At 42.6% G+C, this 27,048-nt stretch overlaps 2 protein-coding genes across 2 annotated transcripts in view; both read right to left on the bottom strand.

Moving 5' to 3' along the window:
- The window catches only part of LOC105923771, a gene marked incomplete at its 3' end in the record, with an annotated part of 780,934 nt that overhangs the window by 685,086 nt on the left and 68,800 nt on the right, over window positions 1–27,048 (bottom strand). The window lies entirely within an intron of this gene.
- The window catches only part of LOC118561496 (NLR family CARD domain-containing protein 3-like), a 115,228-nt gene that overhangs the window by 77,704 nt on the left and 10,476 nt on the right, over window positions 1–27,048 (bottom strand). Inside the window, exon 2 of the mRNA XM_036133633.1 lies at window positions 1,971–2,140. Within this exon, the coding sequence (XP_035989526.1) occupies window positions 1,971–2,140 (170 nt within the window). The remainder of the gene's footprint in view (window positions 1–1,970; window positions 2,141–27,048) is intronic.

Here is a 27,048-nt window from a genome sequence, read left to right as displayed (position 1 = left end):
CGGTGTCAGTCTCTCCTTGGCTGGATGGAAGCTGCGTATCCTTGGGTTGAGAAGGGTCTGGGAGGCTGGATCTCCTTGGCCCGAGGGAAGTTGTGAGTCCTGGAGCTGTGAGTACTCAGACTGAGAAGGGTCCGGGGAGGGTGGAAGATTCAGCGCTTGTGAATCTTCCTCCTGGGTCTCTGACAGTGATGGCATGACGGGAAGCCTGGCTGGAAGTCCGGAAATCTTATTCGAAAAAAAATAAGAACTCGGGCCGTAGTTTCACACCTCCGGGGGACTGGACCAGTAGACGTATGCCTCTGCAGCCCCGTCAGAAGACTCTCGCTGTCTGTGTCGCTTTCGGAAGAAGAGGATTCAGGGGTTGGCGAGGGTGAAGGCGGGTGGTACGGTCCCGGGAAGAATTTGTCGCTGTCCGGAGAGCCATGCTGCGGTGATGTTGGAGTAGTTCTTTCAACCACGTAGTTGCTCATGGTTTCAGATGCTAAAAGTCTGGTCAGTGGAGTTGCATAGAGTCCCGATCAGAATATATACTGAGAAGGGGTGTGGTTAACGTTGAAGGGGGCGGTATCGGCTGTTGTGAAGGGGGCAGGCTCAAAAAGCTAGCACTTTCTTGATCCCCAAAACGTCTCTCCAGTTGCGACAGTCGCGAAACAGCGTTGAGATCTAGTCTGCTATTGCAGTCATCTTGTCACGCCATGCGTCGATGGGAATGGTTAACAAGGGTCTAAACACGCCGCAGTCTGCATTATAATAGTCGAGCACAAAAATAACCGGGGTTGTTTTATCTTGAGCCTGTCTCAGAGTTGCGCGGAAAAACCATCGGCCGGTAACCCCCGTCTTTGATTGCCATGTGGCTGAGAAGATCCTATGTGTCGAGTCTGTGTCAGTCTCGTTTAAGCGGGTCAACGCCTGCATGCAGCGTTTAGTGGCGGGTGAATCCATGATTCCATCCTCGGTTTCCTGATGAGCCCGCTTGCGACGTTTAGCAGCGGGTGAATCCTTGATTGCGTCGCGGGTTTCTAGATTCACAACGGGGTATGTCAAGTACGAGTCTTTGGGGCCTGCGTCGCACGTATCTTCAGGGTTTAGTTTGCGGAGCAGGACGAGTCTCAGAACAGCCCAATCGTTTGACGTTAGCATGCACAAGGAGTGGATAGGTTGCAGCTTGTCGGTTTCTTGATCCAGCTGATACAGACACATTTCGCCGGTTTCGTACTTGAAGAGGTATCTCCATTTACCGCGAGCTCCATAGGGTTCCAAAGACCATTCTTCTTGCAGAGGTAGGGTCAGAGGCATCTGAGTTCTGCATAGAGACAGCATTACCTTGCGAGGGGTCTGCTGAGCTTGCCTATCACCATCCTGATAGTTGTAGGTCGTGACGGGTGTGTCAGAAATGATAGGTTCTTGCTTGCTTGTTTCGAACGCCATGTTGAAAAGGAGTGAATCACTATCCATGCTTGAGAAAAGGACCTTATATTATGAGTGCGGCGACCGGGGGGGCGGGATGAGGATGGGAGGGACTTTTTTTTTTTTTTTTTTTGTGGGAGTCACATTGTGGGATCGTGTGGAGGTCACGGGAGGGAAGGGGAGGTCATATGAGGGGTCACGTGGTGGAGTGATATGGAGGTCACGGTAGGGTAATAATATCAATGATAGGGTGTCACATGAGGGTCACGAGCAGGGTCACGTGACAGTCATGTGAGAGGGGTCACCTAAAGGTCAATAAAAAAATAAGCCACGCCCCTTTTTAATCGCCCCTCCCCTTTTTAATCCATCAAAATCGGATTAAAAAGTGACAGAACATTATATCCTTATGTCTCTCTCATGTAAATACTCAATCTCACAGGCCCTGTGGTCAGTAGAGGGATCCTCTACTCAGCCAGTAGAGGATACATTTTTTTTCAAATGAGGATATTCCAACACAAGTGGTGTGTCTAATCCCAAATCTAAATCTAGGTGTTCAGTTTTACCTGGTGCACAACTGTTTTGATTGCCTTTCAGCAGTCTAGCTACTGTTAAGGAACTTTCTCCACATTGGGGACAGAAGGAGTCCCCAATGACAGAATCCATTAGGACCTTCTGACACAGCGCACAGCAGGATCGCTGCTCCTCCACACAAACGTTGCTCCTCTTCCTCCATCTGTGAAGACATTTCTTTATTACAGTTTACTACCAACAGGGTGGGGCTGTTCTACTGAAGCAAAACAATGTATTAATGAAGGTAAACCACAATCAAATGCCCAAATGTTGAGTCACAACAGAACATTTCATTGTATTATCTTTGCTATCATTATTGATCTTTTGTTGTGTTTGTCCATCGGGATATTTTCTGGAACAATTACCATTTTGTCTCTCCCAGTTTTATCAGACTTTAGTCTCTAGTCTGGCCTTTGACCTTCTCCCTGCAGGTGGTTGATAAATGAGTTTCTGGGATTGCAAAAATGTTTTGGTGGCAGAATGGAGTGCTTGAGCTTCTAGAAAGCTTAGACAAAACTGTTTACTGATCCACCTTTCACAGTCACAAGACTTCAGAACAACCTAATTGGCTTCCGCAGGTTGCTCTGTTCTTTCAAAGCCCAGTTGAGGTCACAACCAAACAAAAAACTAAAATGATCCATCCATCCCTCCATCATCTTCCACTTGTCTGGGGTAATATCCCAGGCCAGCCAAGAAACATAGTCCATTCAGGGTGTCCTGGGACTTCCTCTGGGTCTCCTTCCAGTGGGACGTGCCCGAAACATCTCACCAAGGAGGCGTCCAGGAGGCATCCTAACCAGATGCCCAAGCCACCTCAACTAGCTTCTCTCATGATGCAGGAGCAGTGGCTCTACTCTGAGTCCTCCCCGGATGACTGAGCTCTTCACCCAATCTCTAAGGGAGAGCCCAGACAAGCTACAGAGAAAACTCATTTTGGCCGCCTGTATCCAGGATCTCGTTCTTTCAACAAGCTCATGGCCATAGATGGGGGGTAGGAACATAGATCGATCAGTAAATAGAAAGCTTTGCCTTATGGCGCAACTCTCTCTTTACCACAATGGACCGGTGCAATGCCCGTTTCACAGCTGACATAGCACCAATCCAACTGCCAATCTCTCACTCCATTGTCCCCTAATTTATGAAAAAGACCCCAAGATACTCCACTAGGGGCAGTACATCCTCCCCAACCCAGAGAAGGCACTCTACCATTTTCTGGCTCAATACCGTGGTCTCCTTAGTGAGAGCTGTAGATCATGTCCTCGGCTTTAACTCCCACCTCCGGGAGAGGTGGGAGTTAAAGCTCTGTCTCACGGGGAACTCTGCCATAGTTCCCAGTAGACCCTCACAGGATGTTTGGGCCTACAAAGTCTGACCGACTTGGTTAGGTAATCTGAACTGCTGTTTGATGCATAGGCACAAACAAAAGTCAGAACCCGTCCCCCCACACAGATGCGGAGGGAGGCCACTCTTTCGGTCACTGGGGTAAACCCCGACTTACAGGGACCAAGATGAGGGGCAACAAGTATGCCCATTCCTACTCTATGCCTCTCACCAGCAGGAACTCCAGGGTAGAAGAATGTCCAGCCCCTCTCAAAGAGACTGGTTTCAGAGCAAGAGCCATGCATTGAGGTAAGTCCAACTATCGCTAGCCAGAATCTCTCAACCATATTTTAAACCTTTAAAAAATATATTTAAAAAATAATTTAAAATAATTTTTTCTCCCTGTATCAGTTTCTGCCCATAAAAAAAGGAAACCAAGGTCGGTATCTGCAAAGTCACATCCATCAGTTAAGAAACTGGTTTCTTACTCTGAGTCTGGAGGTCCAGGGTCATTACTGAAGTCTGGAGTATTTACTTTGGACCGGTCACTCCTTATAGACGGAGATTTGGATCCTGAAGGTTGTGCTCTATATCTGTGGCTCTGATCTCTGAAACACAAATATGCTCTTATTCAGAACACATCAGTCAGTAAAATCCTCCGTGGAAAAAAAAAAACAAGTGAAGAAGCTCTGAACACAAGCTGCTACAGAGAAGCAAAATGTTTAAAGATCCACAGTGAAATATCAAACAGTAATACTGATCTGTTTGACCAAAATGATAATTATCTTCATAAATGAGTTCTATCATATGTGTCCAACCAACACCTGCTGGACATGTCACAGGTTAATGAAGCTGATGAGATTTAAATTACATTTTCAATAAAGTACTTCTATAGTATGTGCTACAGTTTGTAGAGAATCATATTCTAATGGAGGCTAAGGCACATCATGAGGGATGTATCCTGAAGTCATTGGGTGTTTTGGATACTTAAATCATATACCCCCACCCAGCTCAACCCACCTGAGGTTGATGAGGTCTCAGCTTATGCCCTACCAGCTCTTAACTATAAGTCTTTCTTCATCTATAGCCATTTAGAGGCATTCTCTGCTGCCCCCAGGTTGCTGTAGGTGGCCTCCTTATCCTCTGCCTTGTGATGCTGAGTTTTGTGGAAGCTCTGCAGAGATACTGCCCTGCAAAGCCTATATACCCTAGCTCCATAGGCAGGCACCTTTCACTCCAGCTTTTTCTGTGACAGTCACTGTCAAGACCATCATACTTTTTCCTCTTCCACTCAAAGGCCTCTTGTATGCACTCTTCCCATGGCACAGTAAGTTCCAGCATCATAATGTCCTTTGTTATCTTTTACACCAGGAGAATGTCAGGTCTAAGAGTGGTGTTAAGATCATGCTAGGAAACCTGAAGTTGTTGCCCTGTGCAGTGTTAAGAAGCCATGGTGTTGCTGTAGAAGTTTCTGGTGTTTCTACAACTCTGAAACAAACTGAAAAAATAACTAAAATGTTTTAAAATAATTTTTTCTGTCTGTATCATTTTCTGACCAGAAAAAATGTAAACCATGGTTGGTCCCTGCAGAGTCACATCTATTACTTAAGAAACTAGTTTCTTACTCTGGGTCTGATGGTCCAGGGTCATTACCAAAGTCTGGAGTATTTCCTTTGGACCGGTCACTCCTTATAGACGGACAGTTGGATCCTGTAGTTTCTGCTCTATATCTGTGGCTTTGATCTCTGAAACACAAATATTCTGGTATTCAAAACACATCAGTCAGTGAGAAACTCTGTGAAAAAGAAAACAAGTGAAGAAGCTCTGAACACAAGCTGCTGCAGAGAAGTAAAATGTTTAAAGATCCACAGTGAAACATCAAACATTAATACAGATCTGTTTGACCAAACTGATAATTATCTTCATAAATGAGTTCTATCATATGTGTCCAACCAACACCTGCCGGACATGTCACAGGTTAATGAAGCTGATGAGATTTAAATTACATTTTCAATAAAGTACTTCTATAGTATGTGCTACAGTTTGTAGAGAATCATATTCTAATGGAGGCTAAGGCACATCATGAGGGATGTATCCTGAAGTCATTGGGTGTTTTGGATACTTAAATCATATACCCCCACTCAGCTCAACCCACCTGAGGTTGATGAGGTCTCAGCTTATGCCCTACCAGCTCTTAACTATAAGTCTTTCTTCATCTATAGCCATTTAGAGGCATTCTCTGCTGCCCCCAGGTTGCTGTAGGTGGCCTCCTTATCCTCTGCCTTGTGATGCTGAGTGTTGTGGAAGCTCTGCAGAGATACTGCCCTGCAAAGCCTATATACCCTAGCTCCATAGGCAGGCACCTTTCACTCCAGCCTTTTCTGTGACAGTCACTGTCAAGACCATCATACTTTTTCCTCTTCCACTCAAAGGCCTCTTGTATGCACTCTTCCCATGGCACAGTAAGTTCCAGCATCATAATGTCCTTTGTTACTCTGAAAAAACTGATAAAATAACTAAAATGTTTTAAAATATTTTTTCTGTCTGTATCAGTTTCAGACCAGAAAAAATTTAAATCATTGTTGGTCCCTGCAGAGTCACATCCATCACTTAAGAAATTGGTTTCTTACTCTGTGTCTGAAGGTCCAGGATCATTACCGAAGTCTGGAGTAGTAAACCTTAAGAAATTGGTTTCTTACTCTGTGTCTGAAGGTCCAGGATCATTACTGAAGTCTGGAGTATTTCCTTTGGACCGGTCACTCCTTATAGACGGACAGTTGGATCCTGGAGTTTCTGCTCTATATTTGTGGCTCTGATCTCTGAAACACAAATATTCTGATATTCAAAACACATCAGTCAGTGAGAAACTCTGTGAAAAAGAAAACAAGTGAAGAAGCTCTGAACACAAGCTGCTGCAGAGAAGTAAAATGTTTAAAGATCCACAGTGAAACATCAAACATTAATACAGATCTGTTTGACCAAACTGATAATTCTTTCAATAAATGAGTTCTACCACATGTGTCCAACCCACACCTGCAGGAAAACTGGCTCATGTTACAGTTTAATGAAGCTGATGAGATCAGATTATAGATAATCATATCCAATGGAGGCTAAGGCACATCAGGAGGGATGTATCCTGAAGTCATTGGGTGTTTTGGATACTAAAATCATATACCCTCACTCAGCTCAACCCACCTGAGGTTGATGAGCTTATGCCCTACTTGTCATAGTGCAGACTTGCTGACTGCACCATGAGCATTTCCTGGCTCCTTCTTCTTCAGTGCAGCCCTGATTGGACACACCTGTTCCGCTCCAATCAACTATGGACTGGCTCCCCCTGCTCGCACCACTATAAAACTCATCTCTGTTTCTTCCTTGTCCCAGCCTCATCTGCAGTCCACCTTAACACCAAGCCTGTCAAATCCAGTTTGCCTCAGTCTCCTTCATCTCCAAGCCTGTCAAGTCCAGTTCTCGTCCGTCACGTCTTGCTTCTCGTCTGCCAAGATAAGTACCTGTTATGCTGTGCTGCTGGATTTTTGCTCCTTCGTCTCTGTTGTCCTCTAGTCTGCAGTCCTGGTTCCGCAGCAGCCCAGCGCCTCCGGATTTCTCTCTGCTACCCTGTGGGATTTACTGCAGCATCTAAGTCCAAGGAACTCTGTGAAGCTCAGTTTTGGATTAACTGTTGACCCGGCATCCAAGGAAATCACTTTATGCTGCACCACAAGGTTTTTAGCAGTCGGTCCTCCAGATCCTGTCAGTAATCTCCGGTCCGTTCCTGTCAGCCAGCTCCTGCACACTTCATCTCCCGTCTGGTAACTGTCTCTGGTTTTTGTCATCTAGAACCCACAACTTGCAATAAACTCACAGCAAGCTCTGTGTGTGCATGCTCTGTCCGGGTTCATCTAGACCAGGGGTGCTCACACTTTTTCAGCATACGAGCTACTTATAAAACAACCAAGTCAAAATGATCTACCTACCCACTACAAAAAAACAAAACATATTACTATTTTCAAGTTTATTAAGGATTATTTGTATGTACAATGTATGTCGATGTACCTTGCATAACCGAATAAGCTAATATTGCACAACACACATAAGTATTTACATTTATTTTGATGACTTGCACTGAGTTGAATTAGCAAGGGATATATAGTCCGGACAGTAGCTGCTGACAGCCAGCCTCAAGCACATTTACAAATGTTCATCAGTCATGGTGGAACGGTATTTGGACTTAATGATCTTCATGTATGAAAAGGCTGACTCACATAAATAAGTGGAGCCAAATAATGCAGTCAAGGAGGTAGCACATTTCCTCATGTTGGGGTACTTTTCCTCTGAGTAAGTTCCAAACCTGTCCATGAGCTCTCGCCTTCAGCTCAATGTCAGTTTGTACAGTGAAAATCTCATCTTAAACTCCAGAAGAGTTTAAGTGAAACAGTGCTGCAATGTTTGATGTGAGTGAATCAACCTCAGCATCTTCCTGAAAAGGATAGCACATGAATGTAGTGACTGGCTCGAGCAAAGAAAATTCTTGAAAGCGTTTGTCAAACTCTGACAGACAATTGTTCATCTGCTCCGTGTAGTGTGCACTGTCAAGTTGCTCTCAGGACTTTCCTCTGCGTCTCCAGCTCTGACGCCAAGTTCTGGAATTTTGCCAAATCATGGCGCTGCAGCTTTGAGGCTAAATGTTGCATCTTTCGTTTGAAAACGTTAAATGAGCTAATCATATTGATCACCGTTTTGTTTATTCCTTGCAGTTTAAGGTTAAGATCATTCAACAAGTTTGCCAGATCAGTTAAAAATGCCAAGTCCAACAGCCATTGACCATCATTTAGTTGCTCGTATTCTGCATGTCCAGATACAGGGAAAAACTTTTTAATCTCCGGACAGTTCTCAAAATCTTTGGAGGAATTTCCCACCACTAAGCCATCTCACATCAGTATGTAGAAACAACAGTGGTCGCAGTCAGCCTTCTCCAGATGTGCACGGACTAACAGTCTTTGAAGAGATCTGGCTCGAATAGAACAAGCGATCTTCATTGCCACATCCATGATATCTTTCATGTTCAGCATTTTAGCGCATAATGCTTGCTGGTGGATTATGCAATGGTAGTTCAAGAAGTCTGGGAACGCATCCTCCTGGCTGCACTTTGCAATAAATCCATTCACACGTCCAACCATTGCAGGTGCTCCACCTGTGGTGATAGACACCAATTTGTAACCTGGGAGCTGAGTTTTATCAAAGTTTTTAAACGTCTGAAAAATGTCCTCCTCGCTTCTGTTCCTTCATGGGAAGTGCTGTCAAAAGCTTCTCTTTTACAGTGAGATCACTAAACACCATACGAATGAAAATGCACATCTGGGCTGAGTCACACTCATTTGTAGATTTGGGTTAAATCCTCAGCCATGGCTTCACAGCGCTGTGTAACTGTAGGTCTTGAGAGCTGCAGAGCTTTGATTGAAGATAATATCTCTGCTTTATTTTTCAAGTCTCAGAACAATGAGTCAGCTGCTTAAATGAATGCTTCTTTTGCCATTTCTCCATCTTGCAAGGATTTACTGTTTTCAACGATGGCATGACTCACTCGGAACGATGCTTCAGTGGCGGCTTTCACTTTTAAAGTTTGTTGAGTGAAAAATGACTGCTGTCCGGACAACTGGGATTTTAATTCCACCTCCACCTTTCTCTTTCTGAGCTGGCTTTTCGGCGGAAAGTCGATGTGGTATTTTCCAAGAAGAGTCCGAAACGGCCGCTCCACATTTCCCTTCCTTGGTATTGCGATGGTAGAATTACAGATGAGGCAAACGCATTTCGAAAATGACATTGTAAAAAAAAAAAAAGTCCACCTCCCATTCTGTATGAAAGTGATGTGTTTTTGCCTTCTTACTTGGCGTAGCTTTCTCACTCATTTTGGTCAGCATATGTTTTAACAAGGATCAATAAATCTGAGACAATTGGCTAAATGGCTTGTTTTTTCCCAATGTCGTCTTCTTCTTGTTGTTGAAATTTATTGGCGGTTGGCAAAAAACGTTAGGTGAGCATTATCGCCACAAAATGGTAAGTAGTGTAGACCACATGATTTTTAACGTCCCTCTGCGATCGACTAGTACTGCCTCCGTGATCGACTTAATCAGCACCCCTGATCTAGACAAATCATGTCACTACTTTTCCCTCTTCCACTTAAAGGGATTATGTGACCGCAGAGACTGGACTGCATTATCAGTTACCATGGAGATCACAGATTAATGGATTCTGAAGGCCAGAGGCAGACATACTTAGATTGGAAGGAATGACTGATTGTATAAACTTGCAGCTGTGTCACGTTTGCGTTAAGGCATCCTTTCCCCCAATATGATTTGAAATTGTTGTGAATTTGTCACAGGTGGTGGAGTGTCTCGATGGCCAAGGCACTTGGAACCAGGTTGGACACAGGAGACATCGAAGTTGTCCAACGGGGATTACCTAACACCTAACACTGAGTATAAAGGTTTTTCTGGGGTTGCCAAAATAAGAAGCATTAGAGAAGACTTTCCATGTCTTGACCAGGTCCCGCTCGAAACACAGAAACAATTACAGAGGTCTAGACAAATACGGATGCAGAGACGCGTTGGTCAAATAATTCCTTTAATCCACAGATTAAAATCCAGATACTAAGGCAATACAAAGAATTAAAAGAGGAGCAAAATTGATGATGATGATTTCACCACAGGTGGTCGATATTTAAAGGGTTTGAAGCCACTACACTTTATCAATCTGCTGGGACAAGATCTGGGCAAACAGAATAAGAAATAGATCACTGGGTGATGTAATTTAATAAACACCGCAGCCAAACTTTGGGAGAACTGTACGAAATGCAATGGTAATTATAATGAATAAATGAAGGGGTAAGAAAATCACTCTGAGTAATGGTAAAGGTTTAGACAGGGGGACATGTGTTTAAAGTGAAACAATGGGTTACTGTTGGCAGGATGAACTTACAGTTTAAAAATTTATGTCAAAAAATTGTGTCAAACAGATTCAAACAGGGGAATATAAAATACAACCAGGTTGATTAGATAAACTGTCTGTTAAAGCCAACAGAGATTATTAAAAAAGGCAATTAAAGGGGTCAGAATTGCTCTTCGTTTCAGGCGAAAGGAGTATTCAATTAGAAGTCCATTGGTTTGACGCATGTCAAGCTGAAACTAAATCACAGCTATGCTTCCAGTCTCTTCCCTAGGCTAAGCCTACTGCCCGAATATCAACTAATTACGACTAAGTGTCGTTGTGCAGGCACACACTTCTTTTTTATCAGTTGAGCTTTTCAAAATAAGACAAAAGAAAACGTAGGAATGCTTCTGATTAAAATCACAACGGAATTCCGGATATATGGGGTGGAGCATGCTTTTTATCAACTTAAGGGTTTACTGTTTGGGTTTTTCAGAAGTCAAGTGACGTATTTTAGAGCTGGTTCAGCCAGAGGTTTCTGGAACATTTTAGTACAATTCTTTGTTGAGACTGGCTGTGTGTTAAAGGAGGTAAGATGAACCTTGACAAAGTAGCCATGAAACTAATAAGATGATAAAATTAGGTTGCAGAGAACTTTTAATTGTCAGATATTGAAAGGTGAGACACACATTGGTGGAATTCTGTTAATAATTATGAAGAGAAACTGCTCCAGATGAAGTTGAACTTTAAGATATCTCCTTTAATATAGGAGAAGTGCAAGATCTAATGATTACAGTGCAGGAGTTTAAGCTTAAAGCAAAATTATAGTGAGCAGGAATATCTGGATGTGAAAGCGTTTGAAGGAGGTTTGGATAAATCATACATGAATGGAAGATTGATAAGAACACTACATACACCTTTGTTTCTGTTCCTCAACAGAAAACAAGGCCTGGTGTCTGCCAACCATCTTTACAGAGCATTTTACTGGAAGTAAAATGCAAATTTCCCGAGCCAGAACTGAACATGCATTGCAATCCAACTCAATTGTCTTGTTTAAGCGGAGGAATGAGAAAAGGACTTAAGAAGTTTGTGAGGAACAAGCCAGAGAACTATGATCTCTTGTTTGGAAATGGAGAACAGTTGCCTGAGAACCCTGAGCAGACCACTTATGCACGATTATATTCACGTCTGCCATGTCCTCTGAATGACCCAAAGGCTTTCTTTACTTGCCCTTCTCACATACAGACTGTTTATAATGTGTTACTGTTTTTTGTCAGCTTTTCTATTCCGCTGACTCCCATGATCATTTTAGATTTTATGTGTAATGACATCTACACTGTGATGTTGCATTAAGTTGATCAGTATGGTTTTATAATAAAGAATGGAAACTATCTGCTTCAGACCCACACACCAAGACCCACAGTTTATGCAATCTTTTGCTTTGACATAGAAAGAACTAGGATGTGATTGGCACCAAAGATCCTTAAAATACGTGGTAATGATAATTTTTAGATTCAATACGGGGTCTTCTTGCTCGAATTGGCCAAGAGTGGGATTTAACCAGGGGTTGCATCAGTTTTTACCATTTCTTAGAGGAGATGGCGTTTTCTGGTGGGGAAAGACCCCGCCCACCCTGTGATGCCCCCTACTGTTACTCCTGGACTTGTAAGGCATGAAGGGGATGGATGTTTATCCATGGAATGGAGAGTGAAGGACCAAGTAGGAGGTTTTTCAGGGTGGAGGTAGAGTAGATGGATTTCATCTTGGTTACTGAACAATCTTAGTTTACCTACTCTAGTGTAAAATTAAAATAATGTGCGCATAGGAACCTAAAACAGGCCTAGCTCAATTAGTTGAACCCTAAATTGTAGATAAATTCTGAGACTGTGGTCTCGAGTGATATATACTGCATTATGTACGCTGATCGATGCTAAATGTTTCCATTGATGTTTGTCCAGCCCATTTTTTGGAACTGTTTTCATTGTGCTGTGCCTATGGCGGTAATTGTAAGAGATTATGTGACCCCAGAGACTGGACTGCATTATCGGTTACTGTGGACATCACAGAGAAATGAACTCTGAAGGACAGAGGCTGACACTCTTAGAATGGATGGAATGGCTGATTGGATAGACGTGTCAGCTAGAACACGTATGTATTATAGTCCTCTCCACCGATGTGATGATTGGAACACAACTGATCCCATAAAAGATCTGGGTGAAGGCTCGATCAGGAGGCTCCATCTGAGTCTCATTCTTTCTCTCTCTCTCTCTAGGAACTCTGGAAATGACATCAGCGTTATTTTGTAATAGAACAGTAATGAACTGAAGCCTTTCTCTGCCTTTTAGATTGAATATGGTAAAATATATTTATGGTTTCATGAGTCTTTTTACTCTTAGAGACGTCTAAAGTAGAAACATCACATTATTCAGTAAAAGAACATGGGGTGACGTCAGCATGGTCAACAATTAGTGACACCTCTGTTATATACTCTTCCCATGGCACAGTAACTTTCAGCATTATAACGTCCTTTTCTTATCTTTTACACCCGGACAATGTTAGGTCTAAGGGTAGTGTTAAGAACATGCTAGAAAAACTTAAGTTGTTGTTGCCCTGTGCAGTATTAAGAAGCCCTGGTGTTGCTGTAGATGTTTTTGGTGTTTCCCCAACTCTGATGAGGTTGTTTTCTGACTTTTCGGGGGCTTACTTAATGCACATGAAAATATATTCACAGATGCTTTTTGCAAAGGGCTTGAGCACCTGATCTTGATGCCAACGGTATCAGCTTTCTCCCAGAGCTTTTGAGCAGCAACTCCATATGTGGCTCTCGGTTCTTGGACATAATGGTACATCAGCCAAGCCCCAGCACTGTAGGTTGGAAAGGTTGGGAAGTATGTCTTGGACAACCCAGCCCTCCCTTCTGGCCTCTGTTCCCACCAGTACTCCATGTCATAGCCATGAATCTGCCTTTTCAATTGTGGCCTCTGCTCTTCATTTTGGCCAGTCTTCACTCCCATTCCTACTCCAGACAATTTAGGGACTACTGAATCACAGTATCAAATCACTTCTCTCACACTCAAAACCTTAAACTCTCAGTGGACTTCAAAGGGAGTACCCTCAGTGGAGTTAAAAGGGAGTACCAGACTGCAGGTGTTCCCATAGTGGATGATATTACTGAAGCTCCTCAGTAGTCCCAACAATTTCTTCAGGTAGTGACTAACTATCCTTTCCAGATCTGACATAGGTGGCATCGGGGGACAGAGCTAATCAATAGGTTAGCTAAACATCATATTCCACAATTAGACATATAATTTGATTTTGATTAAACCACTGATAAATAGGGAAATCTGAGGAAGCTAATGCTAGCCGCTAAACTCAGTGTAACAGTGTGGTATGGAAGCTGCATAGTGCAGGAGAAAAAGTATTTAGCACAAGTGGTGCTAAATACTTCTATACTGCATAAGTCCAGAAAAGGGCAGACGGATTGGGACAGATCTTAACCACTCATGCAATGCACTTTGCATGTTTGTCCCCTTTCCATCAGGTAAACGATTCAAGAACAGTCAACAAAAATCCAAAAAACATAAAAACAGCTTCTTAGATGTAAAAAAAAAAAAACACCACTGGTTCCACAGGTTTCTGATCTGATGTCAATCAAATCATTCATACTATCTCTTACATGCAAATGTGTATGAGCACATTTTAATCTCTCCAAGACTGTCTATTCAGAAATGAATTCAAAATGCACAATTCTGTAACTAAATTTATTGCACAATATTGTAACATGCAACTGGTGATAGACACCAGCAGCCCTTGGGACCTCATCAGGAATTAGCTTACATAGATAATGGATGGATGGATTGTAAATCGCTGTCTAATTATTGTAACTTGGAAATGAGTCCATTAGCTGTCAAAGACTTTGCATAAATAAGCCCCTCAGGGAAGTATGATGGCCAGTGGAATCAACTTGTTAAAAAAAACTATAAAAACAAAATGAAGATCATGTCTTCTTGTGTCTGCATGCTATGTATATTTATGTACATTTAGACATGGTGTCTGCCTCACAAAAATGTCATCATGGTAAAACATAATGTCAACAATATGCTGGTGAAGATTCTCAGTCATCCAGGGGCTCGTTCTATGTACATCACTAACTCAGTTAGCAGGATTTCATTGTTGACGATTTGGCATGATCCTGGATCGTTTGGTTCTTCGAAAGACATCCTGCACTTGTTGTCATAGCAACATGTGCGCCAGTTTAAGCCTGCTCGAGAGCAGGCTTATTTCATGTAAACAAGATTAGATCACGGCTGTATAAGCGGAGGAGATGGGAAGTCTGCCGTAGCCATGTCCATTTTTACGACAGCAACCTGTTGCGGAAGGTGCAAGAATAATTTGCAGAGTTTTTCAAATTAATAGCGTATTGCGCAATAGACAGGATCCTTTAGCGCAGCGCAACAGTGTAATTGTAGAGATGTTTTCTTGGTGGCTGTTATAAACAGACAAACACATAATTTAAGAGTGGCTTTTAAAGAGGAAAAAGTTATCTAAAATATTTAAGTTATTTGTATGATGGTTTGCTTTTTATTTTTATCCTATTCAGTAAGAAGATTTGTTCAGGCTATTTTATTGTGAAGTTTAGTTTACTTTGAAAGGCCTGCTTCCTGTCGAGCCGTATATTGTATTAGAAAAAACTATGGATGGATTATCTAGACCCGGAGCAATACAGTTTTACCGTGTAAACTGTGTATGACTTGGAAAAGGAAGATTTTCATTTTTTATGGATACATTTTTTTTATGGTAAAATTCCCAGTTTGCACGCGTCCTTTACTTCCTGTCTCTAAGGAATGACACTGAAATTTGGATCTCTTGACATAACAAGTGCCTTTTTAAAATAAAGTATAATAATTAAAGGCTACCATTTTGTAGAATATTTGTTATGTATGTGACAAAACAATACATTATTCAATGGCACTATTTTGTGTTGTATGCGGAAGAATACCAAATGTGGTATCGGCGCATTGATCTCACATTGTTCTGGAAAAATACAGTCTAATAAACAAGTTACGTTTCACGGAGGTTCTGCTGACTTTATATATAGTTAAGTTATGAAACGAACATAACAAACTGGCGACGAGAGTTACATGGATCCCCGATGTGCATGTAACGACAGAGAGGGGGAAAAGCCTTGTGGAAGTGACAAAAAGACAATAGAAGGAGGAGAACCGGAAAACCCTCCATCTGGATGCTAAGGTGACTTGCTAGCTAACGACCTACAGAGAGAAAGTGAGTAACGAACACCACACGAAAATGTCGGGAGGCGTCGGACAAATGAACGTTTTTGAAAACGGCACAGAGGACTGGACAACTTATGTGGAGCGGGTTGAACAGTACTGTATGGCTAACAAAGTAGAGGATGAGAGGAAAGTCGCTGTGTTACTGAGTGTAATGGGAGCAAAAACGTATAACTTGCTGCGTAGCCTCATCACACCAGTCAAACCAGCAGACAAAAGTTTCAAGGAGATCACAGAGGTTCTCCAAAAACATTTCCAACCGAAGCCACTGGTCATTGCTGAACGTTTCAGATTTCATAAACGAAATCAGTTGAAAACCGAGTCCACTTCGGAGTACATCGCGGCTGTCGGAGCACTGTCAGTTCGGGGAGGGGCTGTCAGATTCGCTGAGAGACCGTTTCGTCTGCGGGCTGCACAATGAAAGCACACAGAAACAACTCCTCACAGAGGATAATCTGACGTTGCATCGTGCATTAGAAATGGCCATATCTATGGAAACTGCAGCAAAAGACGCAGGAGAGCTTCAGGGAAAATTCACGGAGCAGTGTTCTGTTAATAAAATGCGTGCGCAGCCTAATGATAAATTACAGACCTGTTACAGATGCGGCAAAAAGTCACATAACGCTGCTAATTGTTGGTTTAAGGATAATGAATGCCTCCTATGCAACAAAAAGGGACATATACAGAAAATGTGCAGATCAAAACAAAGTAAGAAAAACAAAATGTGGAACAAAGACAGAAAACTGCATGAAGTTAATGAGACAGACTCATCTTCCTCCCAGGAGCATTTGGCATGCCTTGAGCTGCATACAATACAAGACAAGGAGAAATACGAAGATGCAATATGGCTCACACCTAAAGTACAAGGGGTTATGTTAAAGATTGAACTGGATACTGGGTCAGCTCTTTCACTGATCTCATATGAAGACTACAGAACCAAGTTTCCTAATCTGAAACTAAAGCGCACTACAGTGAAACTAAAAACATACACTGGTGAAAGAATAAGCCCTTTGGGTAAACTAAAAGTGAAAGTGGAACATGAGAAAAACAAATGCAACCTTGAACTTTACGTTCTGAAAAATGGCGGAGTTCCATTATTTGGACATGACTGGCTGAAACACATCCAACTCGACTGGAAAGAAATAAAGTCCATGAGACTGGCACCGGATCTGAGTGCAAGTTCAGTGGAGGAAAGACTGAGACAGATACTTGAGGAACATGCTCCGGTGTTCAAAGAAGAAATTGGCACCCTGAAAAATATTAAAGCACAGATCATATTGGAAGACGACGCAAAACCCAGATTCCACAAGGCACGTCCTGTACCATATGCTATGCGGCCCAAAGTCGAAGCAGAGCTGCAACGCTTGGAAGAGCAAGGAATACTCACCAAGGTGGAATGGTCAGACTGGGTTACACCAATAGTGTCAGTGAGCAAGAAAACCGGCGACAGTGTGAGAATCTCTGGTGATTTTAAGGTTTCAGTGAACCCAGTACTCCGCGTGGATCAGTATCCGCTTCCGCGGATAGAAGATATATTCACAGCAGTGGCAGGTGGCAAACACTTTTCAAAAATCGACCTCGCCCAAGCTTATCTACAGATGGAAGTAGAAGAGACAGCCAAGAAATATCTAGTGATAAATACTCACAAAGGCCTGTTCCAGTACAACCGACTAGTATTTGGTATCGCCAGCGCTCCAGCAGTGTGGCAACGTGCCATGGATCAGGTTCTACAGGGCATCCCAGGAACACAATGTTTTCTGGATGACATTATTGTCACTGGTGCCGATGAAGAAACGCATTTAGCTAACTTAGCAACAGTCCTGGCCAGGTTAGAGAAATATGGACTGAGAGCAAACAGGAGAAAGTGTGAGTTCTTCAAAGATTCCATAGAATATTGTGGCCATCGGATTGACAAGCATGGACTCCACAAAACCAAAGACAAAGTGGAAGCAGTTTTGAAGGCACCAGAACCTAAAAATGTCAGTGAGTTACGCTCATTCTTGGGCTTAATTAATTACTATCACAAGTTTTTGCCGAACCTGTCAACAGTTCTGCATCCACTGCACAACCTGTTGCTGCAAAATGTGAAGTGGACCTGGACAAACGACTGTAAAACGGCATTTAACAGTGCTAAGCAGCTGATTACATCAGAAGAGGTGCTAACACACTTCGACCCAAATCTTCCCATTCGCCTTGCATGTGATGCCTCTCCATATGGCATCGGTGCTGTGCTATCTCACAAAATGCCTGATGGAGTGGAACGCTTTTGCCTCAAGGTCCCACAATGCAGCTGAGCGTAATTATGCGCAAATAGACAGGGAAGGGCTAAGTCTGGTGTGGGGAGTGAAGAAGTTCAATCAATATTTATATGGAAGACACTTCACCCTGATAACAGACCATCGACCACTGGTGTCCATTTTTAGCCCTCAGAAAGGTGTGCCAACCATGGCTGCAGCACGGTTACAGCGATGGGCTTTGTTCCTTAGCTCACACACCTACAACATTGAATTTAAAGGGACAAAACTGCATGGAAACGCAGATGGACTTTCACGTCTTCCACAAACACAAACCACTGAAGAAACTACCGATCCTGAGGCTGTGTTTCACATTGCACAAATGGAACCTCTGCCTGTGACAAGTGCTCAGGTAAAAAGAGAAACAAGTCGAGACACAATCTTGTCCAAAGTATATGATTTTACTCTGAATGGCTGGCCGTCCTCTATTGACTCGCAGTTCTCTGCATACAAATATCTAAATAGGTGTCATGTTTCTGTTTGAGCAAGTTTATTGGATTACAACATTTAGCTCAACGTATTTTTGGTTCGTCAAAGCTGGATGGGAGGAACTGTTATGTATGTGACAAAACAATACATTATTCAATGGCACTATTTTGTGTTGTATGCGGAAGAATACCAAATGTGGTATCGGCGCATTGATCTCACATTGTTCTGGAAAAATACAGTCTCATAAACAAGTTACGTTTCACTGAGGTTCTGCTGACTTTATATATAGTTAAGTTATGAAACGAACATAACAATATTCTTGTATTTCACTTTTACTTGTCCCCATGTTCTAGTGGGTCCTGTGGAGGCTCTGACATAAAAGAACTAAGTAAATATGAGATTATTAAAATGCAAAAATTCATACTAAGTGATAGAATCATCTACCATGGACAGTATTTACGCATTAATTTGTCTGTTGCTTTTGCCAGCTCTCTCTCTCCTGGCTTTAGCAGACTTTGAGGTGTTCGTTTTAATTAATGACACAAATTCGGCATAATCTTCCATTAAAAGCTCTTGTTCTGCTTGGGAGAAAAACTGTGGGCGTTCTTTGGCCATGCTCAACAGCCAATAGCAGCGTTGCTGATCAATCTTTCTACTATCGATACATTTCCCCTTTTAAACAAACGCATGAACGTGCAGTTGTCTCAGATAACTCAATCCAGCCATACTAATCGTAAACAACAGGTGTGTTCGAAGAACCCAATTAGCCGGATCATGATTAGCCGGATGAAATCATCTTGGATGTGTCATTTGATCTTGGATGTTTTAAGCAACGTACGAAGAACGGACCCCAGGTCATGGTCATTCCAAGAAAGGTAAAAAACAAAACAACTGGACTTGTTTTCCATAGTTGAAGACGTTTCGCTTCCTATCCAGGAAGCTTTCTCAATTCAAAAAGTCTGGAGTAATGTGGAGCAGGTATACTAAGGTGGGTGGACCTGTTTCTGTTGAATTTGCATGTTAATAGGCCTTCGTTGGGCAGTAGTATAAAGCTTGACGCTCCACATTACTCCAGACTTTTTGAATTGAGAAAGCTTCCTGCTGCTTAAAAAATATGTGTCGACATCCAGTATAGCAAGTTCTTGCAATATAAGCAAGCAATCAGCTATAAGAAAACAAATAAACCCAAAGTGCTGGTTTGCAGGGATGAGCAGAGAACCAGGAGATGTAGGCGGTGACACAACCAACAGGCTGTGTGAATCGGAGACCACCAGAACGGGCGAGCAAGCAGCTGAGACTCAGGGAGGAACAGGTAGCACTGCAGCACAGAGACTCAGACAACCTCAACTTAGAGAGTTCAGCTGGCAGGGCACACAGGATCCAGTAGAAAAGGAAACAAGCTGAACTGCAGCACGCAGACACAAATGACCTTAGCAGGAGTCCAGCTGGCAGAGCACACATTAACTAGTGAAGCAAAGGCACCTCACACGGGGAGAGCGATAAAGAAAGTCAGACGTTCTGGCACAGATGAGTAAGCAGAGGCACGTATAAGTAGGTTGGTGAACAGGTGAGCCGAGTAACTAATTAGTGGGAATAGGTGGAGATAATCTAGAGTGGGGTAGTGGCTGGAGGTAGAATCTCTGAAAAAAAAAAGCTAACTAAAAACAACCCAGACAGGGCAGGCCTCGATGTGACAAGATGTCAGATGGGCATCTTCGAGGAAGACCCTAATGTGGCAACCTCTCAGGCAGGCGTGCCAGAGACAAACCTGGGCATGGCAGGACGTCCCAGAGTCAGACCCCGATGTGGCAGGACCTCTGGCCAGACCCGAAGCATCAGCCAGACCGGAGATTGGAGAATAAAGCTGAGGCTTCCACATCAACATTGATGGGCACAAAAGTGTTCTCTTTATATTGAATGGGTTCACAGGTGTAATCCTTGGGCTGGACTGGATGGGCTAAAGTCTCAGCTCTGCTGAGCAGTCTCTGACTCAGTCTTTACTGACATTGGGACGGAAGGCATAACAGATGCCTGCCGAACAGAGGATTAAGTCTTCTCTGTCTCGATAAAAAAAAAAAAACACAGGAGCAACTGCTCGACATAAGGAGCTCTGGCTGGAGGAGACGTGGTCCTCAAAACAGCAGCAGAAGATCCTACTCGTGGGGCCAACTGAGAGTCATGGAGGTGGTGGCAGAGACAACGGGAAACTGGTGGAAGACTAGCCTAACTCGCCGGAGCAGCCAAGTTGACGTCAGGCCGACCTACCGGGGAGAAAGTTGTGACGTCGGTCCGATGCACCAGAGGAGCTGTGCTGGCCTCAAGCTGAGCATCGGAAGGAACAACAGAGGGCTTCTTTGTCCGGCAAGCACAATGTTTGCACTCAGAGGGGTTTGTTGGCACCGAGGAGACTGTTGTGGGCGATGAGGAAGCGGGAGCAGCTGGTGCAGCGGGTGCAGTAGACGAGGCAGACAAGCAGTTAAGTGGTGCTCTGGGTGAAGGTGGCCTGTTGAAGAGCTGAGAGACCGCTGCTTTATGGTTTCACTCGATTTTCCCATAGAGGCCAGTTATTCCCAAGAGTCCTGAGTCTGAAACCTGAACCTTCCAGCTGTTTCACATCATAGTAGCTGCATTCACCTGCACCCAAGGTGGGCTAAGTGTAGTGCTATGCGAATTATTATTGCATTAAAATGGAATATTAATGTCAATTTAATGGTGTTTTGTATAACATTAGAACAGCCACCCCTAGAGGATTAATCGCATTAATAAAGTGTCCTAAAGGTTACTGATTTTACTGAGCAAATAATTTTTCAAAATGTTGTTTTCTCAAATAATGTTTTGTTTAACTCATGATTTGCATTGTGAATGGGTTGGAAAACATACCAAAAGTTCTAAATTAGTTAAGCTGATTCAATCTCATTACATAGTCTTTAAGATGAACTTTGGTTCTTTAACCTAGATCTACAGTGAACCAGGATTCACTGAATCATTCTGATAATGTTGATCAACCATTTTATTTTGTCTTTTTGTTTCTTTTGTGTGCACATAGTTTCTTAGCCTTTTTAATGTCATTGTGCTTAATATCCATCCATCCATCCATTTTCTGACCCACTTAATCCCTCATGGGGTCGTGGGGGTCACAGGTGCCTATCTCCAGCCTATCACTGGGCGAGAGGTGGGGTACACCCTGGACAGGTCACCAGTCTGTCGCAGGGCAACACAGAGACAGACAGGACAAACAACCATTCACGCACACACTCACACCTAAGGACAATTTGGAGAAGCCAGTTAACCAGTCATGTTTTTGGACTGTGGGAGGAAGCCGGAATACCTGGAGAGAACCCACACATGCACAGGGAGAACATGCAAACTCCATGCAGAGAGGCATGGCAAAAGTTAGATTTGAACCCAGAACCTTCTTGCTACAAGCCAACAGTGCTACCCACTGTACCACTGTGCAGCCCAGTCATGGTGCTTAATAGTTTCAGTTAAGTTTCACTGGCCTAGTAGAAGGATTTGTTGATTGAAATATACTGTTGATTCAGATTAAGATCATTCTATTGTGGTGTTCTCTGGATGTTAATTTTTATATCTGTTAATTCTTGTAACTTGAAGAGAAGTTACAGTCCTTTATTCTATATTTGTGCAGAGTTTGCTGTTAAAAGAATGCTGGGGGCGCTGTGGAGCATGGATAGGGAGTAGACGCGTCCTGACCAGCTCCTTCATATATTTTGATCCATCCATTCCCTTAGCTCTTAGCAGTAATGACTTTATGGGATTCTTCATAAAAAAAATTGATTTTATTATAAACAAAATAATTGGCCTCCTCCTAAACATGATTACCTCGTCCTCAGTAAGTGAGGCAGCGTTGGAGGAATCTTTAGAATCTGCGCAGTGTCTGAACTGTTTAGAAGCAGTAGAGCTTTCTGAGCTATCTAAAATTTTAGCTTCATCTAAAACTTCTACCTGTATGTTAGACCCAATCCCAACCAAGTTATTTAAGGAGGTATTCCCTTTGATTAGTGGCACTATTTTAGACATGATTAATATATCCTTAGTAAATTGATATGTACCACAGGCTTTTAAAGTAGCTGTTATTAAACCTTTACTTAAGAAACCTTCTCTTAATCAAGATGAGCTAATAAATTACAGACCTATGTCTATGCTTCTTTTCCTATCTAAAATTCTTGAGAAGTAGTTTCTAATCAACTATGTGAACATTTACAAAGTAATGACCTACTTCAGGAGTTTTAGTCAGGCTTCAGAGCTCATCACAGCACTGAAACATCTCTGGTTAAGGTCACTAATGATATTCTCATGGCCTCAGATAATGGACTTGTGTCTGTACTTGTCCTGTTAGATCTCAGTGCTGCATTTGACACAGTTGATCATAACATTCTCCTACAAAGACTTGAGCATACTGTAGGGATTAAGGGGAAAGCATTAGGCTGGTTTAAATCTTATCTGTCGGACAGATTCCAGTTTGTTCATGTTAATAATAAATCTTCCTCAAACTCTAGGGTCACCTGTGGAGTACCACAAGGTTCAGTCCTTGGACCAATTCTCTTTACTTTATATATGCTTCCGATTGGCAAAATGATTAGACAGCATGGGATTAACTTCCACTGTTATGCTGATGACACTCAGCTACATTTATCCATAAATCCTGATGAATCCAATCAATTAATTCAACTACAGGCATGTCTTGATGACATCAAAAGCTGGATGACTTTAAATTTTCTGCATTTAAATTCTGACAAGACAAAGGTAGTAATCTTCGGACCAGCGTCCTCAAAAAATTAAACTTTTTAATCAATCACTTAATCTGGATGGCATTAATTTGGCCTCTGGTAATGAAGTAAAACATTTTGGTGTTATTTTTGACCAAGACATGTCATTTAAATCCCATATTAAACAGGTTTCCAGAGTTTCCTTTTTTCACCTGCGTAATATCTCCAAAATTAGAAATATTCTGTCCAGGAGTGATGCTGAAAAACTAGTCCATGCATTTGTTACTTCAAGGTTGTAATTCTTTACTATCAGGGAGTTCACAAAATTCAGTTTAAAGTCTTCAGCTGATCCAAAATGCTGCAGCAAGAGTTCTGATGAAAATCAACAAGAGGGATCATATTTCTTCAATTTTAGTTTCCCTTCATTGGCTTCCTGTTAAATCAAGAATAGAATTCAAAATTCTCCTTCTAACATATAAAGCCCTTAATAATCAAGCTCCATCATCAGAGCTCTGATTACCCCGTATGTTCCTAACAGAGCACTTCGCTCTCAGACTGCAGGTCTGCTGGTGGTTCCTAGAGTCTCTAAAAGTAGAATGGGAGGCAGATCCTTTAGCTATCAGGCTCCTCTCCTGTGGAACCAACTCCCAGTTTTGGTCCGTGAGGCAGACACCCTATCTATTTTTAAGACTAATGTTAAAACTTTCCTTTTTGACAAAGCTTATAGTTAGAGTGGCTCATACCCTGAGCTATCTCTATAGTTGTGCTGCTATAGGCTTAGGCTGCTGGAGGACATCAGGGTCTATTTTTCTATTTTTTCTCACTCTACTGAGTTCTACTGTTCTTCAATTTTGCATTGCTTGTCGTCAGTCCAGCTTTTAACTTTTTGTCCTCTCTCTTTTTCTTCTTCATAGTAGGTACATCTGGTCTGGCATTCTTTTCTTTTTTTTCTTTTTTTTTTTCTGCTTGTCAAGACTTTGATGCAATCAGCTGGTTCCCTTATATAGGAATTTTTTTTGACCAATCTATATAATCTGACCCAGTCTGTATAATCTGATTGATTTTGATTTTGTAATGCCTTGAGATGACATGTTGCATGAATTGGCGCTATATAAATAAAATTGAATTGAATTCAATTGATGTTACGGTCTGTGGCAGCTGTTGGCTGTTTTCTTGTTTGTTTGATTTTTTTATTATGCCTGACTCTACAATTTAATTGGTTTGACACCCGTTATCATTAACTGTCTGTGTTGCCACTAAGGTGGCTGATCGGGATATTGTCTCTTTACTTTACAGTTTAATTTTATGTGTGAAATTTCTCCTTTGGTTGTATTTTTGCTAATGCACAAGTACTGGGGATGGGGGCTTATTATTTTTACATGTTTTTTTATCTCCCACACGTGTGTTTTTCTGTTTTTTTTTCTTGATATTTCAGGCAGGCATTCAGTTATTCAAAACCTGTTTGATTATGGTTGATAGCTCCACAATTAAGCTCTGCTCATGGAGTGTGCACGGGATTCTACGGAGCCCCTAAAGGGACATGGAGGAAAAAAAAGAGATCTCGCAAAAGGTTTTCCTACGTCAACCGGAAGTAAAACAAATGACCTGATCCACACTCATTACTGGTTAGTCACCACATAGTTGTTTGCCAACCGCCATTAAATAGAAAAAGAAGTTGTAAACAGACACAAAACAATGGAGGCGCAAACACGTCATCCATGGGAGAAGTTTATTGATTTCTATTTTAGTACTGGCCTGACATATAAAGACATTAAATCCGTACTTGGCTACAGACATGGACTTGACATTAGTGAGAGACATTTTAAAAGATTAAAAGAAAAGGTTTTCCTACTTCAGTGAACCGGACGTAAAACAGACACACAACAGCGGAGGTGCAAAGTAAAAAGGATAAAACCATAGACATAATATAAGAGTAGACCCCGCACTGACTGTCGCGGCGTAGGAATTACGGCCGCCATCTTGGGGCAGTCAACCTGCTACCCTAACCTGCTGATTCAAGCTGAACACACTAATGATACCTCAGCACTGGGCGGCGTATTTTTGTTTAAATCGACGGACTATTGACGTCAGGGCTCGAGGGCTAACTTTTCACAAGTAAGATTAAAAGATATCGTTTATATTATAATGTTATTTTTCTAAGACAGAGAGATACAGGTCTACACGTCCAAGTTTTTGTGACTTAGTCTCTCCAAACTTGCATCTACTCCGTGAAGGCATCAGACCTTATTATTCTATATATATATATATATATATATATATATATATATATATATATATATATATGTGACGTAGGAAAACCTTTTGCGAGATCTCGCAATAGTTATTGCGAGATCTCGCAAAACTATCGCGAGATCTTGCAATAATTATTGCGAGATCTCGCAATAGTTTTTTTTTCCTCCATGTCCCTTTAGGGGCTCCGTAGGATTCAGAGCCCTGTTAAATAGAAGAAAGTTCTTAACTTCTTAAGGAAGGAAAAGGTACAAATAGCTTTCATCCAAGAGACCATCCTGAGTAACGAGGAACACCAGAAATTAACAAGAGAGGGGGTCGGCCAGATATTTTACTCCTTTACATCGAGAAGCAGAGGGGTGCTATTCTGATCCATAAATCCTTGCCTCTTACTGAAGCAAAGGCCAAGAGTGATATACTTAGGATCTCTACATCAATCAATCAATCAATCTTTGTTGTCAACTACAATTTGCATTGTAATCGAGATTACAGTTCCAGTGCAACCGTTCATCACATGCATCAACAAACATTTTGGGGGAACGATCGACTGAGGCCTTGCATTGTCAAGGAACGCAGCCATTAGGCGCAATCCTCCAAACTGCCCCGGCCCTTGTCTCTGTGGAAAGATAGTGTCCACAATAGGAAGGGAGAGGGAAAAAACACATATCACACCCTATCCTGTTGCTAGGATACAGTTTGAGATATCAAAAACATCTGGCATGAGAAGTGCAAATATCAGAATCAGAATCAAGTTTATTGCCAAGTAGGTTTGCACTTACAAGGAATTTTAATTCGTGTTGATGGTGCAGACAAAATAAAATAGAATAGAAATATATACAGAAGCTATACACACAGTAGACTGTGCGTTAATGTAACGCAGAAACTTGCAAGTCCTGAACGGGGGAGAGAGGCAGTGTCTAATTTCACAGGCGGCTCTGGGCCTTGTTGATAAGACTGGTAGCAGATGGGAAGAAACTGTTCTTGTGGCGTGAGGTTTTGGTCCTGATGGACCGCAGCCTACTGCTAGAGTGAAGTGTCTGAAATAGTCTATGACGGGGGTGAAGGGATCAGCCACAATCTTCCCTGCACGCCTCAGAGTCCTGGTGCCGTACAGGTCCTGGAGAGATGTAAAATTTCAGCCAATCACCTTCTCTGCAGACCTGATGACACGCTGCAGTCTGCCCTTGTCCTTAGCGGTGGCACCAGCGTACCAGATGGTGATGGAGGAGGTGAGGATGGACTCAATGATGGAGGAGTAGAAGTGCACCATCATTGTCCTTGGCAGGTTGAATTTCTTCAGCTGCCGCAGGAAGTCCATCCTCTGCTGGGCTTTCTTGGTGAGGGAGTTGATGTTCAGCTCCCACTTTAGGTCCTGGGAGATGATAGTTCCCAGGAAGCGGAAAGACTCCACAGTGTCGATGGTGGAGTCACAGAGGGTGATGGGGGTAGCTGGGGCTGAGTTCTTCTTGAAGTCCACAACCATCTCCACTGTTTTTACAGCGTTGAGCTCCAGGTTGTTCTCCCTGCACCAGGTCGCCAGATGGTCAGCCTCCCACCTGTAGGCAGACTCGTCACCATCAGAGATGAGTCCGATGAGAGTGGTGTCGTCCGATAACTTCAGAAGCTTGACAGACTGATGACTGGAGGTGCAGTTGTTGGGGTACAGGGAGAAGAGCAGATGAGAAAGAACACAGCCTGGAGGGAACCAGTGCTGATGAGCTGTGAGTCAGAGTCATGTTTTCCCAGCTGCATGTGCTGCTTCCTGTCAGACAGGAAATCTGTGATCCACCTGCAGGTGGAGTCATGCACACTCAGCTGGGAGACACAATATGA

This window comes from Fundulus heteroclitus, unplaced genomic scaffold, assembly GCF_011125445.2.
Source record: "Fundulus heteroclitus isolate FHET01 unplaced genomic scaffold, MU-UCD_Fhet_4.1 scaffold_65, whole genome shotgun sequence".
Classification (NCBI taxonomy): domain Eukaryota; kingdom Metazoa; phylum Chordata; class Actinopteri; order Cyprinodontiformes; family Fundulidae; genus Fundulus; species Fundulus heteroclitus.
Note: the sequence above shows the minus strand (reverse complement) of the source record. Positions and strands in the feature narration are given on the sequence as shown.